The sequence below is a fragment of the Sphaerodactylus townsendi genome, linkage group LG02 (genome assembly GCF_021028975.2).
Source record: "Sphaerodactylus townsendi isolate TG3544 linkage group LG02, MPM_Stown_v2.3, whole genome shotgun sequence".
Classification (NCBI taxonomy): Eukaryota; Metazoa; Chordata; class Lepidosauria; order Squamata; family Sphaerodactylidae; genus Sphaerodactylus; species Sphaerodactylus townsendi.
In genome coordinates, this window is record NC_059426.1 from 163,415,867 (window position 1) to 163,437,077 (window position 21,211).

Here is a 21,211-nt window from a genome sequence, read left to right on the forward strand (position 1 = left end):
AAGTCTGAAAAATGCAAGTAAAAAGAAACAGGAAAAAAAGAATGGGTTTTTATATCCTGCTCTTTCTCCACCTTAAGCAGTCTCGAAGAAGTTTACAATTGCCTTCACTTCCCCCACTCCCCAAACGGGCACCTTGTGAAGTAGGTGGGCCGAGAGAGTTCTGAGAGAACTGCGACTAGCCCAAAGTCACCCAGCGGGCTTCATGTATTCTCCAGATCAGAGCCCGCTGCTCAAGTGGAAGAGTGGGAAGTCAAATCCAGTTCTCCAGATTAGAGTCCACTGCTCACATAGAGGAGCGGGAATCAAACGTGGTTCTCCAGATTAGAGTCCACAGCTCTTAACCACTACACCATGCTTGCTGTCACAGCATGGGGAGTTTCCTTACAGAGGGGGAAATATCAGCCCCATTCCAGAGACCACTAGAGGAGCAGCAGTGGCATAGTGGTTAAAAGCAGGTGCACTCTAATCTGGAGAACTGGGTTTGATTCCCTGCTCTGCCACTTGAGCTGCAGAGGCATATCTGGGGAACTAGATTAGCCTGTACACTCCAACACATGCCAGCTGGGTGACCTTGAGCTAGTCACAGCTTTTCAGAGCTCTCTCAGCCTCACCCATCTCACAGGGTGTTTGTTGTGGGGCGGGGGGGGGGAGGAGCTTGTAAGCCCCTTTGAGTCTCCTTACAGGAGAGAAAGGGGGGATATAAATCCAAACTCTTCTTATTGCTCTAAAAGGGAGGCTCATCACAGCCAATTAACAATGTGCAGTGTGTGTGTAACCCCCATGCTCAGAATAGGTTGACCCAGAAAGGGGTGGAGACTCAAAGCAGCAGAAGGCTGCAGAGCTCATGTAGTTTGGAGGAGACAAGGCTACCAGACTCGGACCTTGATTTCTATAAGCCCTTAACACCTTGTTAAGGGTTTTTTGTGTTTGTAATGGGTGAGAGTTCTCCTGGAAACCTTCATCATGTTGAATCCTGTTCACCAAGCCCTTGGAGTCTTCAGGAGCCAACCCACTTGCAAGAAGAAATGGACTTGGCATTACAAGACTGTAACTAGAAGGACTTGAAAATGCAACCTGAATAGGACCTTGAAATTTGATGTTAAATGTTGATGTTATATGTTATATGTTAAGAAAGTAAACCATTTTGTTTTTAAAATTTGTTGTTGCAAACTCATTCCAAGTTCTGCCCCACAGAACCCACAGATAGAGGTTACATGTGCAGATCTTGTTTATGAGAGTGGAGGTCAGACCTGATTATTTTAAGCTACATTTGGTTACCAGGGAGGGGGCGATTTTAATTAGTGGAGCTGAGACATAAGGGCTTTTTTGGTTCTAGTCAATGTGTCAAAGAGAAAGAAAACATTATTGCTTTAGTTGTATGAAGTTATACATTGATTTCTAATTGGGTTTATATAGATTCCTTTATTAAGTTGCTTATTAAATGTGGTTCGTTGACTCCATCGTAAGTTAATTTATACTTTCTCTTCATTAAAAAGTCATTTATTAAATTGCAACTAAGGTTCCAGCTGATTCATTGGTGGGGAGGAATTTTAATTAACAGGAGCAACACCATAAGAAGCTGTTTTAGTTCTAGTGTGGGTGAAATCAATGAGCGACATGGGTGGGTTTAATGTTGGAGTATTTCTGCAGAGAACTGCATTGCCCATGTGGTGTAGTGGTTAAGAGCAGGTGCAGTCTAATCTGGGGAACCGGGTTTGATTCCCCACTCTGCCACTTGAGCTGTGGAGGCTTATCTGATGAACTAGATTAGCTTGTGCACTTCAACACATGCCAGTTGGGTGACCTTGGGCTAGTCACACTTCTTTGGAGCCCCACCAACGCACAAGTTGTCTGTTGTGGTGGGGAGGGAAGCCCCTTTGAGTCTCCTTACAGAAGAGAAAGGGGGGTATAAATCCAATTCTTCTTCATGTGCTAAAAAGAATTAAAGATGGTTACTTGCTTTTCATTATCAATCTGTAAGTTATCAGCATATCTAGAAAGGCTTCAGTATTTTTGGTAACATGTGAATATATTTAACAGGGCAGTCCTGAGCCGTTCTACTAAAATCCGACACAGGTCTATTCTTCAACTGACAAAGTGTTTACCCCCTAGAGTTGCCATCTGGGAAATTCCTGGATCTGAACAGTGGAGCCAGGAGAAGATTTGAGGAGGGGAGAGGCCGTGGTAGGGCTGCCAATCTCCAGGTGGTAGCTGGAGATCTTCAGGCAATTCAGGCTTGGGCACAGATCAGTTCCCATGGAGAAAATAGCCACTTTGGAAGCTGGGCTCTATGGCAGCATACCCCAGTGAAGTCCATCCCCTCCTTAAACCCCGCCCTCCTCAGGCTCCACCCCCCACCCCCAAATCTTCAGGACTTTTCCAACAGGAAGTGGCAATCCTGCTGGTAACCCTATGAAAGTGTTTCGAGACTTGCAGTGCAGATGTACTTGGTCTACTTCCTAAATATTGATTGAAATGTTTGTGCAAAGTGCCTTCAAGTTGCAGGCGACTTATGGCAACTCCAGAGGGTTTTCAAGGCAAGAGGCATTAGGAAGTGGTTGGCCGTGGCCTGTCTCCGTGTCACGCCCCTTGTATTCCTTGGCTGTCTCCCATCCAAATACTTGCCTGGGCCCTCGCTGCTTCACTTCCCAGATTTGAGGAGATGGGGCTAGCCTGAGCCTGGGATATCAAGGTCAAGGCACTGATCAAAATTTAAATGATAAATCAGTTCAGTTCCGTTAAATTTATTACCATTAATAAACATGTGTACACAAAACAAACCATACACAAACAAATCTGAAAAATAAGACAGTCTTACCATCCGAAATGGTTATTGTTCTTTAAGCTTACATACAGTTTTCATTTTAAAATACATATTGGGTGGGGGGGGGGGGGTTTAAAAGCTCCCGCCAAAAGTTTTGCCACCTCCAGCGTTGCACAAGGATTTTTACCTCCCAACAAACACTGAATACAACAAACACTCCCAACAAACACTGAATACAAAAATAATCCAATCTGTCTCTCAGTTTTAGCAGAAGTGGAAAAATCCTTTGTTGCCTTACACACAGATAATATTGACAAGGTAACAAATGATAAATTAACAGTGAGGTGTTGTGTGGTTTCTGGGCTGTATGGCTGTGTTCTAGCAGCATTCTCTCCTGATGTTTTGGCTGCATCTGTGGCTCGCATCCTCAGAGGATCGACGATAAATTAACGCATGCGCGCACCCCCTCCAAAAGTCTTTAATAAATGTTGTGGGTTTTCCATGGTCTGGTAGTTTCACTCCTAACATTTTGTCGGCATCTATGGCTGGCACAGTGCAAGGTGGCTGGCGCAGCAAGGGATAGAGAGAAGCACATCTCCCCTTGACATGCCTCTGAAGGTGCCAGCCATAGGTGCGGGTGAAACGTTAGGAGCAAAAACTCCCAGATCACAACCACGCAGCCTGGAGCGCCCACAACAGCCAGCTGATTCCTGCCGTCAACTATCCAATACAGCAGTGGTGGCGAACCTATGGCACGGGTGCCAGAGGTGGCACTCAGAGCCCTCTCTGTGGGCACGTGCACATGAAAATCAGTGGGGTTTAACAGCACTTCACAGGGTTGCCTACAAGGTTGCCCAGGCCAGCCTAGATGTGTGTGTGTGGGGACGACGACTCTGTTCCCCCCCCCCCACACACACACACACACATACACATCTAGGCTGGGCCGCTGGGCTCGATTATTAGCATTAAACCTAAGACCTAGTTTTGGGGAAGCAGTGTAGGTAACCCTGTGAAGCGCTGTTCAACCCCACTGATTTTCATGCGAAGAACTAAAGCGCGATCCTTTACCTGGGAGTAAGCTCGGTTGCTGGCAATGGGGCTTGCTTCTGAGCAAACCCTCATAGGGTCGTGATTCACCCGTTGGAAGAGTTGCACGGTTGCTTCAAAGCAAAGCCACCGACTACCACCAAACTTACTCCTGAGTACTAACGCACGCCTCGGAGCCAACTGTTTCTTCTAAATCTAAACTAAAACCTCAGTATTCAGGTTAAATGGCCGTGTTGGCCCTTTGCGATAAATAAGTGGGTTTGGGGTGGCAGTTTGGGCACTCGGTCTCCAAAAGGTTCGCCGTCACTGCGATACAGTCTTTCTTAAGTAGTCTGCACTGTCTGGGTTTGGACGTTCAGCAGCTGCGCTGCCAGCCAATCAGCACCCCGCGTTGGCCAGCCTGGGCGATGGAGAGCCCCTGGGTGACTCTTCTCCTCCAGGGGTCGCGCAGCTCCCGCCCCCCCCCCCCGCCCCTTCCTCACCCCCACCCCCTTTCCGTCTCGAGCCCTTCGCCGGCTGCAAGGAAATTCCGCCTCCCTCGGATTTTCCCCCTTCTCCCAGGCGGAGTTTCCCCGAGCGCGGCGCCGCCTCCCCGGGCGCCTATATAGCGCCGAGCGCCCGGCCGAGCGCCTCCAAACCTCGTGGAGAGCTCCGAGCGCGCGCGCCCTGCCCTGCCGAGCCCCGGACAGCCCCGCCGCCGGCCTCTGTAAGTCCTGCCTCGCCCCATATCAGACTTTCCTGGGGGGCTTCTTGGCCCCCCCGCCCCGCTCTCCCTCCTTCGCCTTCCCCTCCACGCTGTCGCCTTCTGCTTCCCCCCGCCGTGACCCTGCAACCAGATCTGCGCAGCCGTCAGTAAGCAGGGCGCCCCGCGGTCGCTTCCCGAAGGAGACCCTGGAATAGATCTGCAACGCCCCCCCCCCCCCCGGAGACCCGGGGTCTGCAAAGAGCCCCCCTCCCAGAAGGAGACCCGGGATCTGCAAAGAGGGGCTACCCAGCAGCGGCGTCCCCGCGCCGTCTGCCTCGTCCTATAAGTGGCTTTTCAGATCCCAGAAGATGCGTCCACGGTCCCTTAATGCCCACTGAGGATCGAGTCTGTTGGCCCCTTGAAGACAAGTAACATCTGTTCTAGCAGCACACAGTGTGTTTTGGGTGGGTGGGTAAATTCTTCAGATATGTGGAGTGCACATATAAAGTGGGTAAATTTGGGGCGGGTGTCTCTGCATAAATTTGGGGTGGGTGTTTCCCCTCTCTTGCTTCTTGTATCTTTGGAAAAATATCTCCCCTGGGTCAGGTGCATGCTTTCTGCACATGGTGACCTCTCACCTGTGAATAAACTGCATTAGTCTTGTCGGCGGACTCCTGCCTGTTGTGGCAGCTGGAGACATGCCCACTCCTGCACAACGCTGGACGCTGGCTTGCAATGTGATCCTCAGAGCCCAAGGAGGGAGGGCTTGTTTTGCTGGGCGGATCGCTCAAAAGGTCGAAGGGGGTGAATTAGCTGCGCTGAAAAGCCTTGGGATGGGTGAGATGAGGGATGTTGTGAATCTTCCGCCCATGCCGGTTAATCTGGGAGGGCACCTTCACATGTGCCCGTCACAAGTGACCGGAGCAATTGATGTGCAGGAATCAGGTGTGTGTGAGTCAGCCGACAAGCTGTTGGCACTCTCAGATCCAAATCACAATGCGTTCAGACATGCTTGCGTCCGGTATTCAGGGGCACATATGTTTGGATGTTCAGTGAGGAGTGGTTGTGCCCAGAGCATCCACACATCATAGAGTCTTCTGTGTTCTTTTCTTTGCCATTGTGAGTAGAGGGATATACACCAGCAACAGAGTTTCCACAGAGGCATTTTGTGCATGCTTTCCCGCCAGGACTGGTCATTTCTCCACAATTCCCGCTGTGTGCATCACCAGAAGGCTTTAAAAGACAGTAATTGCTGTTGCACCATTAGGCCCCTTCCGCACACGCAAAATAATGCATTTTCAAAACACTTTCACAACTGTTTGGAAGTGGATTTTGCTATTCCGCACAGCTTCAAAGAGCACTGAAAGCAGTTTGAAAGTGCATTATTCTGCATGTGCGGAATGAGCCTTAGAGCAAATGCTGGTGCAGCAATTATCAATTTATTTATTTTTTTAAGTGCTGTGGTGATGCAGCATGGGAAATTATGCTGATGCAGCATCCCTGGAAACGCTTCCTTCCCGATGGCATGATAATGCACCTGAACTCTGCTATTCCCCAAAAGATCGGACCCAAACGGGTGAGGGAAAGAACACATTGAGAATAAGGAAATGACAGTTGGTAGAATAACTGCTCCAATTTGGAATCCAAAAGGCAGAAAATCTCCGTGTAGACACAGCCTTCAGGTTCACAGTTCTGCCTGGCTCAGGACAGCCCAGGACAGCCTGCAGAGCCAAGTGGGGGTTTAGTTGAAAGCTAAATTTGGCTCTTCAAAAAAAGAAAAAGAAAATGAAACCGTTCACTTAAACTTTACTGAAGGGCTTTCAGGATGCTAGAATTACCAGTGTGGAAAGCTGAAGGCAAGCAAAGATTTTCATGGGGTGAAACGGTTACAGAGAGGGAAATCTAGCAGTGAACGGTCACCAGTCACTCCAAGTATGAGCTATGTGTGGATGTGTGCCACAGCATTAAAACAATGTGCAGGAATACTCTTCTGTGTATTTACCTACATATATAAAAAGCAAACAGTGACTTTGTTAGTCATTCCCTAACGCCGAAACGGCTAGACGGATTGCCCCCAAATTTTCACATGATGTTCCTTCCTGTTGCGGGCAGGTAATCGGACCTTCAAATCGCCGAAAGTCCATACCTGAGCCAGGCAAGACGTCTTTTTCCTGGCGCACCAGGCCATGAACCTGGCTGTGTTTAACTGTCACCCTTAGAATGTTCATGCAGCCTGTCTGTCTGTGGCATGAGGGCTTGGTATGAGGGCTTAGGATGTTCGCAAAGATGGGCAGAGATGAGCAGTGAAAACAGTAAATAGGTAACACTGTTAGGTAATATGAGTGGAAGTGAAACACATACACACTTTGCCATGGGAGACGTCAGGTGGGGTTCCCCCCTCACACACAGATAACTTTCACTCTCTGTGCCTCACCCACTGCTACCACACAATACACATCCAGCTCATCCTCACACACCTCATTCTGCCCTCCCTCACATCCAAACACCACTTACCCACTTCCTCACCCATATTCGCCACAGCTCTCTTTTACTAAAAGCGAGCTGGAGTTTGCCTTTTTCTTCTAAGAAAATCCACGGAGTGGAGGCGAACCAGCACTACCGGCTCCACTTCTTTTGCACGTGGCCCTTTAAGAACCCAGGGAGCTGGCCTCGATCTGAGCGCCTCACCACCCTGCCTCTGCTGCCTGACTGGGACAGCCTGCTTGCCCCAGTTCTGCCTTCCCCAAGCCAGGACTGTGCGTGTCAACCAGCCTCATGGACAGCGGGATTCGCACTCTGGACAGTTCCATTGTGGAATGGAAACGGGTTACCTTATACTAAAAAACAAGACAGCACCATATAACAATGTGCATTGAAAAAGGAAAGAGGGATTCCATTTGACCACCCCAAAAGGCTATTCTGTGGATCATTGGACCTGCATGGACATCTGTGTGGGTTGTGGACTGTGATGAGAAGGACAATTGCCACAGCAACGCGTGGCTGGGCCCCGCTAGTTACTTCATATGAGATCTTGCCAGGGTCACTTCCTAATGAAGAGTGCTCAGCAACCAGTACCCAGCTTGCTGGGGGTAAACTGTAGACAACTGGGGAAGGCAATGGCAAACTACCCCGTAAACGCCATCTGATGTTGTGATGCAAACGTTGTGATGTGACATCATCCCATGGGTCAATAATGGTCCAGTGCATGCACGGGCACCTTTACTTTTACCAACAACCAGTGGAATTTTGATGGCTTATTGATCAACATGGCAATTATCAATCATGTCAAGTGGTATCGTTTTTGGTGATGACAGTTTGCTTGCTTTCTTGCTTTACCCGGGTTTTCGTTGCCATTTTGCTCTGAATGTTGATATTATTTAGCTCTTTAAATTACAAAAAGCTGCAGACCCTTGATCTTATCAGCTTTGAACTCCCTTATGCAGTTGATAGTGCTGTGGGTGCCCGTTCTCAGATGCACCAACTTCTTTCTTGTGCGTAGCTCCGTTAAGATTGCAAGCACGTGGCAGAAATCTTTTTGTGTTGTAGACCAATTCAAGTTCAAGGCTATTTGACAACTGTTGAAATTGTCATTTGTGTGTGTGGAGGGGGGATTTCTCTTTTCTCCCCCAGGCTTTAAACTCAGTTTCTTAACTCACAGAAGGCTGATCTCTCAAAAGGTACAACAAATAAATCTGAACAACTGTACTCGAATGCCAGTCCTATATAAAATAAACAAAGGACATCTATCAGAAAATATATGTGTCACTATAGACAGACTTTGAAATAATTCTGTTTTATGCATGCAGTGGTCTTAGGAGAGGCTGCAGCGTTTGGGACTCTTTAGTTTGGAGAGGAGACGTCTGAGGGGGGATATGATTGAAGTCTATAAAATTGTGCACGGGGCAGAAAATGTTGACAGAGAGAAATTTTTCTCTCTTTCTCACAATACTAGAACCAGGGGGCATCCATTGAAAATGCTGGGCGGAAGAATTAGGACTAATAAAAGGAAACCCTTCTTTACGTAACGTGTGATTGGTGTTTGGAATATGCTGCCACAGGAGGTGTGATGGCCACTAACTTGGATAGCTTTTAAAAGGACAGATTTATGGAGGAGAAGTCGCTCTATGGCTACCGATCTTGATCCTCCTTGATCTCAGATTGCTAATGCCTTAGCAGACCAGGTGCTCGGGAGCAGCAGCAGCAGCAGCAGAAGGCCATTGCTTTCACATCCTGCACATGAGCTCCCAAAGGCACCTGGTGGGCCACTGCGAGTAGCAGAGTGCTGGACTAGATGGACTCTGGTCTGATCCAGCAGGCTAGTTCTTATGTTCTTATTATTTAAAAAAAAGAATAATTTTTGAAACTTTTGACTGCCAGCTGCTTAAGCAATTATATATTGGGAAAATCCTGGTCCATTTTGCCAATAGAAGTTTAACCTTGCCATCCTAAATAAGTCTTTTCCCAGTAGTAAGCCCCACAGGATTCTAAGTAGAACAGCATACGATTGTTCTTTGAGAAGTAAGCCCCATTTTATTCAGTGGGCTTACTTGCAGGAAAGTGGTTTTAGGATTGCAGTGTTATCAGCCCACTGGAGGATTTCATCAGTATGTCATTGTTCCAGGAGTTTGCATTGAACCAAGTTTTTAGAAACTGTATTTCAGACTACTGAGAAACTATATTGAGACTATTTTGTGCTTATAATATTAGACAGAAAAAAACCTGTTTTGTCGAAGGCTTTCACAGCCGGAATCACTGGGGTGTTGTGTGGTTTCCGGGCCGTATGACCATGTTCTAGTAGCCTTTTCTCCTGACATTTCGCCTGCATCTGTGGTTGGCATCTTCAGGATCCTCCAAAGAAGCCAGCCACAGATGCTGGCGAAACGTCAGGAGAAAATGCTACTAGAACAGGGGTAGGGAACCTGCGGCTCAAGAGCCTCATGCGGCGCTTCTGCCCTTGCACGGTGGCTCCACGAGCCGAGCTGCCGGCCCCATCCTTGCCCGCCCTTCAGGCAGCAGGGCAGGTGCACCAACTGCCCACGGCCAGCTGGGCTGTGCCGGAGGCTTCCCCTCTCGCCCGCCCCATTGGAGCGGGGCAGGTGCTTTCCCGGCGGACGGCGAGGCCGAGCCGCCGGCTTCATCCTTGCCCGCCCTGCAGGCAGCAGGGCAGGCGCACCAATTGCCCGTGGCCGACAGGGCCGCACCGCGGGCTTCCCCTCTCACCCGCCCAGTTTGAGCGGGGCGGGCACTTTCCCAGCAGCCGGCGAGGCCAAGCTGCTGGCCCCATCCTTGCCAGGGCGGATGCATCCACGCACTTCTCAGAATGAGCGGAGTAAAAGGTAAAAAAAACCCAATATATACAGTGTTATCTTTATTTTAAATGTCAAAAATTATTTGCGGCTCCAAGTGTTTTCTTTTCCCGTGGAAAAAGGGTCCAAATGGCTCTTTGAGTGTTAAAGGTTCCCTACCCCTGTACTAGAACATGGCCATGCAGCCCAGAAACCACACAACACTCCAGAAAAAAAAACTGTTGTGAAAAATTACATGTGATGTTTGAAGTCATATTTGACTCTGTAAAAAGGCTCAAATATAGTTTTTAAAAACTTTAATCCAGTGCAAACTGGTGAGATCTATAACACACTGGTGAAATTCTTTCACGGAACCAATTTTAAAGTATGTAGATGACTTTTCACAATGAACATATTTATACTTTTCATGATCTTTTAAAAATAGGTGCAATTTATTCCTTTTTATATGGGTTTTCTCATGAAGTGGATCAGATTTAGTTTGTGTGTAGATAAACTTTGGGGGGGGCATTAAGGGCTATGGGTTTTTGGTTTGGATTGAACCTATTCATCTCATTGTGTTTACCACTGAACCTCGCAAAAATTCAAAAGCCCAGACCCTGTAATCTACTTTAGCTTTTACAAACAAGCTTGGAAGTACAGTCTGTATATGCCAAGGGATAAAAACTGTCAACAGAGGTTCTCCAGCCAATTCGCTTAACGTGAACAAGTATTATGGTCGGACTTTTGTATTGCTAGAGGTGGCCAACTCTGTCATGCTATGGAGATCCTTACTGTCAAAACAAATTCTAAGAATCTCAAAGATAGCATATTGCACAGCCAGTCAGAGATTTGGATCTATTTGTGTAAATCCAATGAAAAGACAACAGCAGCCATTGGAGAATGTTGCAATTGACAGTTACAGGTTACGCATACATGTAATGACTTGAGGAATGTGAGTTCGTAGAAGTGTGGCTTGCTCATGCCTTCTGTTAACACATCCTGTAGATGCAAATACGTTCGACATCTCTGGAAAGCATAGCTTATGAAGAAAAATGGGGCATGAAGAAGAAGAGTTATATCCCCCCTTTCTCTCCTGTAAGGAGACTCAAAAGGGGCTTACAATCTCCTTTCCCTTCCTCTCCCTACAACAAACACCCTGTGAGGTGGGTGGAGCTGAGAGAGCTCCGAAGAACTGTGACTAGCCCAAGGTCACCCAGGAGGCATGTGTTGGGAGTGCACAAGCAAATCTGGTTCCCCAGATAAGCCTCCACAGCTCAACCAGCAGAGCAGGGCATCAAACCCGGTTCTCCAGATTAAAGTGCACCTTCTCTTAACCACTGCTGCTCTCAAGGCATGTCACGGGACAAGTCATCAAGCCCCATCGCTTACACCCGCACAGCGCCAAGAAGAATGCTTCCCTCATCAGAACCCCAAATGATCTGTGACATTCAGATGACCATGTTCCGCAAACAGAAAACAGAAACGAGAAAGGTGGGAGGGGGAACGATGCTGCCCTCGAGCAGGTCACATGACTGAGCTTGCAAAGAACTTCATGGAGGAGTGTAAACTTTTCAGCTGGAGATCATTAGGAAAGGAATTGAGAATAAAACTGCAAAGATTGTCATGCCCTTATATAAAGCAGTGGTGCGACCGCACTTGGAGTACTGTGTCCAGTTCTGGTCACCGCATCTCAAAAAGGATTTTGAGGAGATAGAAAAAGTGCAGAGAAGGGCAACGAGGATGATTGAAGGATTGGAGCACCTTCCCTATGAGGAGAGGCTACAGCGTTTGGGACTCTTTAGTTTGGAGAGGAGGCCGCTGAGGGGGGATATGATTGAAGTCTATAAAATTATGCATGGGGTAGAAAATGTTGACAGAGAGACATTTTTCTCTCTTTCTCACAATACTAGAACCAGGGGGCATTCATTGAAAATGCTGGGGGGAAGAATTAGGACTAATAAAAGGAAACACTTCTTCACGCAACGTGTGATTGGTGTTTGGAATATGCTGCCACAGGAGGTGGTGATGGCCACTAACCTGGATAGCTTTAAAAGGGGCTTGGACAGATTTATGGAGGAGAAGTCAATTTATGGCTACCAATCTTGATCCTCCTTGATCTCAGATTGCAAATGCCTTAGCAGACCAGGTGCTCAGCAGAAGGCCATTGCTTTCACATCCTGCATGTGAGCTCCCAAAGGCACCTGGTGGGCCACTGCGAGTAGCAGAGAGCTGGACTAGATGGACTCTGGTCTGATCCAGCTGGCTTGTTCTTATGTTCATATGTACAAAAGGGTTGGAAATGGTTGCTTTCATTTGACTTTTAGACTATTGTGACATGCTTTTGAATTGGAGCGAAATTACAGAGACAGCTTTTAATACACTGAGGATGTTCCCGGAAGCAGGACACGCCTTTGACGTGTGTTTCAGTCCTTAATTATGTCAAGGTGTGGAGATGCGTTCACCTGCTGTGTCACAAACGAGGACTTTCATGGGCAATTTTGCTTAGTCATGGATGGCGCAAATCTTTTCGGCTGCATTCGCTGCACTGTCAGGGCCCAATCCAGCCAAAACTGATCCTTTCCTTAATTCTCTCGGGGAAGATCAGTGTGACATAAAAGGGACTATTATTGCTCTTTGTTTTACAGTTTGGACTTTTTTGTTTTATAGTTTATAGAGGCTGTTGACTCCCCCCTCCTTTTTTTGCATTAACAGAAGGCATCTCTACAAAAAAATTTTTTAAAAAAACTTCAATTATTTCCATAATTATTTGGGAGAAAGCCTGGTTGAAAGCAGTGGGGTTTGCTTCCAAACAAACACGCATAAGACTGACATGCATATTACGTTCTACAGCTACTGTATAATGCAGTTCATGAAAGACAGCTCTCCCGATCGTACAACGCTTTCCCATTTTTGGCGAAGTTCCAGGCAAGGGAAATTATAGAGCCATTATTCCTGGAGTGTCATTCTTGATGCACGGCCCTCCCTTAAGAAGCCCGCATGCCAAGATTTCCCAGTTTCCTGTCACCACTGAACAAACAAAAGGATGGATTAAAACAGGCTTACAACATTTTTTGTGACGGTTGCAACACAAAGGCAGCTGTCAATCACTAGTTCATGAACAGTTTGTTTGTTCCAAGTAGCTTTTTCCACCTTACGGAAATGCTGCGATCCCCCCCACCGAAAAAATTATATTTCTTCTTAAAAAATTTTTTAAATGTTTCTATTAGATTCAACAGAGTCATCTGGTCTTCCAGAGATCACTGTCGCTAATGTAGGGATTTGCATAGAAAGCAGTGTGTCATAGTGGTTAAAGTGCCAAGCTGGGATCTGTGAGAGCCACGTTCTCCATTCAGCCATGGAAACATTTTGGGTGACTTTGGACCAGTTATTCTTTCAGCCTCTCAAGATTGCTGTGGTGAGAATGAAATAGAGAGAATAATGAAATAGAGAGTGCTAGAGCGCATCACTTCTGGTTTGCGCAGGAAGTGATGTCTTTTCTCATTTTCCCTCCACTGTCCCAGCTAGTGGGGGGCGGGGTGGCATCAGCCTAGCAGGGGAGACATGGCAAAGTAGGAGACCTGGCTGGCTCAGTTCTTTCTCTCTGGAGGTGCTCAAGCAGAGACCGTCTGTCCAGGAAGTTCTAGCTCTGTTAGGCTTGCCAACCTCCAGGTGGTACCTGGAGGTTTCTCACTATTGCAACCCATTTCCAGGTGACAGAAATCAGTTCACCTGGAGAAAATGGCCGCTTTGGAAGGTGACTCTATGGCATTATGCCCTATTGAAGCCTGTCCCCTCCCCAAACCCCATCCTTCTCAGCCACCAGCCCCAAAATCTCCAGATATTTAGACTATATGGTCTTAGTGTAATCTAATCACGCATAACACACATCCACCACAACTCTTCAACAGAAAATGGTATCATCCTCTGTGCTATCCATACCCATGTCTTTTGGAAGTACTAGGACTTGGACTATAGGAACTCTCACTATAATGGAGAATTACATATTTGTACATGTAGCCAACAGAAGAAACTTTGGGGGCAATGCTACACTAAAGAGAAGTTTCACTGAATTTGGGATCCAGCATTAGGATACGTGAATTAGGACAAACTAGATGGATATTCCACCTGCAGCCCCCCTGTAGTTTACCCGTTGAGTTGGATTGAAGTAGATTTATTTTTTAATCTGGATCAAAAGGGGAGAATATATGGGAGCCATACACTTGTGCCTACACAAGGCACAACATCATCTATACCAGCGGTTCTCAACCTGTGGGTCAGGACCCCTTTGGGGGTCGAATGACCGTTTCACAGGGGTCGCCTAAGACTCTGCATCAGTGTTCTCCATCAGTTAAATGGATAAATGTTAGGGTTGGGGGTCACCACAACATGAGGAACTGTATTAAAGGGTCGCTGCATTAGGAAGGTTGAGAACCACTGATCTATAAGCTTTGAAATACCACAGAAGTTTCCGGTTGGTCATGCTGAGGAAAATCCCCATGTGAAAGCAGTCTTGGTGGTATTGAGTGTGACCATAGTTTCCTCATTGAGAGAGCATGTTCTTCTCGTTTGTCTAACTAGTCAGAGTTTGACTGAATGTTTCCTTAACTGCTTGATCTTTAAGCTGTTGTGACATCCTCCTACAGGCACCTTAGGAAGTCAGAGCTTGTTTGTCCAGTGGGTTGCAGTTTCCTGCATTTGGAGATCTCATTAAACCAAACCTGGGAATGTTCAGTCAAGCTCCAGCCAGAATAGGAGGCCAATACCTGTTTAATCGGTGTTGGTCGTGATGTCTTGGGAATTTTCTCCCCTGCTTTGAGTGGCCGGGGAAATTGCCTCCCTCTAGTTACCCTGCAGCAGATATCCATTGCCACCTGCTCTGTGGTCAGACATAACCTTCCCTCTTAAACAACTGCTGATCGAAACACTTCCAAATTAATTACTGACTTGTAGAAACTGGAAGTAGAGTTGATGAATCTGCTCTGTCCTCCTCCAAAGGCAGGCATGCCAGTTTGTGGCAGCGAAAACAACCATTTGTGATAGATTTAAAATGGCACAGTCAGATTTTGGCCCTTTTTACACAGCACAAATACCGTGTTTCCCCAAAAATAAGACAGTGTCTTATATTAATTTTTGCTCCCAAAGATGCGCTATGTCTTATTTTCAGGGGATGTCTTATTTTTCTGTGTTCTGTTCGACTGGCATGCTTCCAAACAAAAACTTTGCTACATCTTACTTTCGGGGGATGCCTTATATTTCACACTTGAGCAAAACCTCTACTATGTCTTATTTTCGGGGGATGTCTTATATTTGGGAAAACAGGGTAAGATGTCCTGAGGGTGGGGGGAAAAGGCGTCATGGGGAGGAAGTTTGCACAGCCTTCTCCCCAAGACGTCCTTAGGACGTTTTGTTTTTGCTCAAGACGTCTTATTTCACAGTCGCTAAAATGTGGACTTTCCCCCACAAGTCATCTTAAAAACGTCTCCTTCCTAGCTGTGCGAACACAAACAGGCAGGAGGCGTCTTATATTTTCTGCCTCACACACACACACACACACACACACACACACACACACACACACACACACACACACACACACACACACACACACACACACACACACACGTTAGAGCACTTACTTTCATTTTCACCTCAGCTTGTGCCCCCCCATTTTCAGCTGCTCGACAGTCTGTGCTGCTTCCATTTGCCGCATGTCTGTTTTCCATACAAGTTTCCTGCTTGCATCCTACATCACTATGTGATTATGTGTGTGGAGTGTATTGACTGCTTGAAAGGTACTATAAGCAGTGGTGGCAAACCTTTGGCACTCCAGATGTTATGGACTACAATTCCCATCAGCCCCTGCCATCATAGCCAATTGGCCATGCTGGCAGGGGCTGATGGGAATTGTAGTCCATAACATCTGGAGTGCCAGAGGTTCGCCACCAAGGTACTATAGCAATGCTCAGAATTATTAGAAGAGTTTAAAGAAGAGTTTGGATTTATACACCCCTTTTCTCAACTGTAAGGAGTCTCAAAAACGGCTTACAAATCTCTTCCCACAACAACAGATATTTTCTGATATTTTGGTGGATGTGTGGATGTGTGTGTCCTCAAGTCACAGATGACCAATGGCAACCCAGTAGGGTTTTCAAGGCAAGAGACTTTCAGAGATGGTTCGCCGTTGCCTGCCTTTGCGTGGGCTGAGCCTGAGAGAGTTCTGAGAGGACTGGGACTAACCCAAGGCCGCCCAGCAGGCTTTGGCGTAGGAGGTTAAGAGCTTGTGTATTTAATCTGGAGGAACCGGGTTTGATTCCCCGCTCTGCTGCCTGAGCTGTGGAGGCTTATCTGGGGAATTCAGATTAGCCTGTATACTCCCACACACGCCAGTGTATACTCCCACACACAAGCCACAGCTTCTCGGAGCTCTCTCAGCCCCACCCACCTCACAGGGTGTTTGTTGTGAGGGGGAAGGGCAAGGAGATTGTAAGCCCCTTTGAGTCTCCTTACAGGAGAGAAAGGGGTGGGATATAAATCCAAACTCTTCTTCTTCTTCATGTGGAAGAGTAGGGAATTGAACCCTGTTCTCCAGATTAGAGCCCATTGCTCATGTAGAAGAGTGGGGAATCAAACCTAGTTTCCAGATTTGAATCCACTACTCTTAACCACTACATGGTATTGGCTCTGTGCCACAGAGGCGTAGCTCCAAGGGGGAAGGGGTATGTGACGCACAGGGCACGTGCCCCCGTGGGGGTGTGGCAAGGGCATTCTGAGGGCAAGGCAGGGGCGTTCCGGGGAGGGGGCGGGGCAGCGACACAGGACACACCAGTGCACTGGGTGCTTTTCCCCCTTTCTACGCCTCTGCTGTGCCACTGTGTGAAAACACTCTGTTTTGCCAGCCAGTTGAGGCAACCTTAGCAGACTGATCTTTCCTCCTCGGCATCACATTTGGCTAATAGATTATTTTTGCTATTTGCTTTCTGAACATGAGTCCCAGAGCCTGACAACTTCTCAATGTAATTTGCAGGCTGGGAGACCGACGGTGATAAAAACGATGCCCTTTTTCCCCAGCACACCTATCAAGAAGAGTCCCAGCAATAAAGATCTCAGAACAGAAAGGGAGACAGCCACAAAGCGCTCGACGTCGTCGGAATCGGAACCTGACACCACGTCAATTGAATCCTCAGCAGAAGAGGCTCAGCCCAAAGACGCCATGAAGACTCACAACCAAAGCTCACAACCTGTGCTGGGAAGCTCTCCCTCAGAAGTCAGTGGGAAAGGCACCCCGGGCCCCGAGCCAAACAAGCATAGAGGAATTAGAGGCAAAATAATCGATGCCTTGTACCCCCTTGCTGTTGGGAGAGCTAAAATAAAACACAAGAAGAACAGGAAACAGGAAGAAAGCAAGCCCATCACAGGTATGGCTTAAATCATCAGCATATCCTGCTGGGGAGAAAAATTATGCTTAACTCACGGCTCCCGTTGAAAATGGTAGCCCCAAGTAGACTTTCCTTTCCTCTGTAATAAGTAGAAGCACTCACCATATGTCCTGAAGCTATTGCATCATTGAATACCACAGTAATATGGACTAATTAGCAGTAGTGAACGCTATGAAAGGGAAAGTGAGAGCGGGACACTAGGCTGCCATTTTCAGTGGTAGCCTTGTGTTTCCTTGTAATGTTTAGTTTTGCCCTGTAGAGTGGTTCAGATGGGATTCAATGCACTGGAAGTCCCTGGAATTGGAAACAGGTTTGTTTGTTGGGGCTACCAGTTACACTGTGCAAAGCAGCATGGTCTCCCTTCTAGAAAATAGATAGTCTGGGTGAGTGATTGAAGAGGAGTCATGGCTCAGTGGTAGAGCATCTGCTTGGCATGCAGAAGGTCCCAGGTTCAAGCCCCGATATCTCTAGTTACAAGGATTAGGTAACAGACCTCTACCTAAGACCCTGGAGAGCTGCAGCCAGTCTAAGTACACTGACTTAGGCCCCTTCCGCACACGCAGAATAATGCACTTTCAAACTACTTTCAATGCACTTTACAGCTGGATTTTACTGTGCGGAATAGCAAAATCCACTTGCAAACAATTGTGAAAGTGGACTGAAAGTGCATTATTCTACATGTGCGGAAGGGGCCTTAGATGGACCAGTGGTCTGATTCAGTGAAAGGCAGCTTCATGCAGAGGCGTAGCTGGGCCAAATTGTGCCTGGTGCACATACTATATTTTCTGCCTCCCGCGCTCCCTTCCCCCCTCCCCCCCTTCCCACACTTACCTTAGTTCGTTTCCTTTTTGAGAACTTTTTCAGGCTGCAAAAGGCCTGTTCTCAGTAAAAACAACCTGATGGGAACTATACTTCCCAGGAGACCTTCTGAGCCCCAAGGTCTCCTGGGAACTGTAGTTCCTCAGGCTGCTTTTACTGCGAACAGGCCTTTTGCAGCCTGAAAAAGTTCTGAAGAAGGAAAGGAACTAAGGTAAGTGTGGGAAGGGGGGGCGCCGGGGTGTGTGGGAGGGGCCTGGGGCAATTTTCTGCGCCCTTCCAGGCATGCGCCCAGTACACGGTGCACCCCCCCGTCCCCTTGTAGCTTCACCACTGGCTTCATGTATTCTTGTTGCTAAATGATTATTATAAGGCTATATTTTCATTCTGTTTGCCAGCTGATCAAATCAGAGAGCTCATTCATGAGAAGAAGTTATTTGAAGCTGGTCAGCATCTCCTCGTGATAGAGAAGGAGTCGTACGACGAGAAGAGCGAAGGAGGGACCAGGGTGGATCGGAGTGAGATCGAAGCTCTTTATGACCTTTTGAAACAGCAAGCCCTCGCCGTTATAAAGACTTCTGTCAGAATAGCACCCACGAATCCAGAGCTGCTTCAGAACACTGTGAGAGCCATCACGGAGCAAGTGAAGGAGGACGAAAGAGCTGCATTGGAAGAGGCATCGGGGAAAGCTTCGAGTCCTCGGCCTAGAAAATGGAAGGAAGCTTGGAAGAAGACAATCCAGGAGTCTGTTGCCGAGCGCATGCAAGTGCCTTCTTTCGATGTTGTCGACGGCCTCTCCGCAACAGCTCAGAGCTTCCTGCACATGGGGAAGACCATGAAAGACGATCTCATCTTGGTGGTGCAGCATATTAAGCCGCATTACTCCAAGGATTTTCAAGTGTGCTGCGTTTACGCTGAGTGCTACTACCAGTTGTTCTCCTCCCAGCTGGAGGCGATTGCTGAGTTTGAACTGAGCGGTGGAGACAATACCCTCCTGCTCACATGGGTGCAGAACATTTATCCAAAGTAAGTGTTTTTATTGATCCATTTATAGTGATTCGAACTTGGAAGACCCAAGATCACCCAGCAGGTTTCCATGGGAGATCCAGGTTCGAATCCCCCCACTGCCATGGAAATTTGCTGGGTGATCTTGGGCCAGTCACATACTCTCAGGCTCCATCCTGACATGTATTTGGATGGAAAACCTTCAAGGAACATCAGGGGAGTGACACAGAGGAAGGCAATGGCAAACTACCTCCAGACATCTCTTGCCTTGAAAACCCTGTGGGATCGCCATAAGTCAGCGGTGACTTGATGGCCAAAAAAACCTGTGTACCCCTGTCTTCTCATCAGAGACCCAAAGGCCCCTTCCACACATGCAAAATAATGCACTTTCAATCCACTTTGCAACTGTGCGGAATAGCAAAAGCCACTTGCAAATGTAACCTCTATCTGTGGGTTCTGTGGGGCAAAACTTGGAATTAGTTTGCAACAACAAATTTTAAAAAACCAAAATGGTTAACTTTCTTAACATATAACATGTAACATCAACATTTAACATCACACTCCAAGGTCCTGTTCAGGTTGCACTTTCAAGTCCTTATATTTACAGTCTACTGATACTGCCAAGTCCAATTCTTCTTTGCAAGTGGGTTGGCTCCTGAAGACTCCAAGGGCTTGATGAACAGGATTCAACATGATGAAGGTTTCCAGGAGAACTCTCACCCATTACAAACATAAAAAAACCCTGAAACAATAAACTCCAACATTTACAACATAGCAAAAATAAACAACTACCTTCCCACTAGTTCCCAACAACATTGCAGTTACCTTAACAAGGTGTTAAGGGCTTATAGAAATCAAGGTCCGAGTCTGGTAGCCTTGTCTCCTCCAAACTACATGAGCTCTGCAGCCTCTTGCTGCTTTGAGTCTCCACCCCTTTCTGGGTCAACCCATTCTGAGCATGGGGGTTACACAAACAGTTGTGAAAGTGAATTGAACGTGCATTATTCTGCATGGGCAGAAGGGGCAGAAGTGGTTTCTGTCTCACTCCCTCCAGTAGCACCAACAACATTTGGGTGGGTATGAACTTTTGAGAGTCAAAACTTCCTTCATCATATATATGTAGGGTTAATGAAGGTATCTTTTACTCTCAAAAGCTCATACCCCTAAAATCTCTAAGATGGGTCTCTCAAGGGCTACTGAACTCAAATCGAGCTGTTCTACTGAAGACCAGCAGAATTACCCTAGTAAGCCTTTCCCCGTGTTGTTTCCTGAGCTGAAATAACTCCATAGGAGTGTTATTTGCCATACTGGGGCAAATACTTGTATAACTATGGGGTTATTCCACATCAGGAAAAAGGCATGGAGAGGAAGCCTTGATAGAAGTCCCATTTAGGGCCTCATGTTCCCGCTATTTAAAGGAAATGAATTCTGGGAGCTCCTTCCCCTTGCTGTTCCCACTAGAGTCACTTGGAAAATTACTGGAGATTTGGTGGTCAAGGCTAGGGAAGGATTTTTTAAAAATTGTGTTGTTTTTTTAAAAAAGCAAAATAAAACAAAATTCTATCATTGGTGCTCCAGTGGTTGAACTCTTAATATCTTAATAGGAGTTTCTTGCAGCTCTTTGCAGAACACCCCTTCCCAATTATTCCTGCGATTTTGCCAGCTCATACGAAACACTATACTTGAATTCCCACTATGGAATTTGTCAGTGTCAACTCTTCAAGGCTGTGAACAAGCCAAAAACATTTTTTTTACAAACTTTGGCTATAAATTCCCTGTTGTCATATTTCATTCAAGGACTCTTTTGCACTCTCTGACCTCTTTTCACAACTGCTTTTCGTTGGGTTTCTTTGAATATCTGAATAAGAGTTGGGGCAAATGGGGCCCTTTGAACTGAAATGGCTGATGTGTGGTTTTCTTCTTCATTTCAGTGAAATAAAAAACCATCCTGTCCTAGTGAAAGATCTGGAAGAAGCCAACCTAGGAAGCCTTTTGGTGTTGAAACAGATTAAGCATCTTGAGGAGACTTACCTCATTAATGAGTCGGTAAGCAGAGAATCATTCTTGCAGTGAAGAAGAATCTGTTCACCCACGTTGATTTTTTTCCTTGTTAATCTGTTATATTTTTATCATACTTTTTCTCTAAGGGATCTATGGACCTTTTTGCTTTCTT

At 46.8% G+C, this 21,211-nt stretch overlaps 1 protein-coding gene across 1 annotated transcript in view; it reads left to right on the forward strand.

The window, feature by feature from the left end:
- Positions 1-4,404: 4,404 nt before the first annotated feature.
- Positions 4,405-21,211, forward strand: part of TNFAIP2 (TNF alpha induced protein 2) — a 29,151-nt gene continuing 12,344 nt past the window's right edge. Inside the window, exons 1-4 of the mRNA XM_048487125.1 lie at positions 4,405-4,517; positions 16,850-17,196; positions 18,432-19,059; positions 20,970-21,084. Of these exons, the coding sequence (XP_048343082.1) occupies positions 16,992-17,196; positions 18,432-19,059; positions 20,970-21,084 (948 nt within the window). The 5' untranslated portion in view covers positions 4,405-4,517; positions 16,850-16,991. The remainder of the gene's footprint in view (positions 4,518-16,849; positions 17,197-18,431; positions 19,060-20,969; positions 21,085-21,211) is intronic.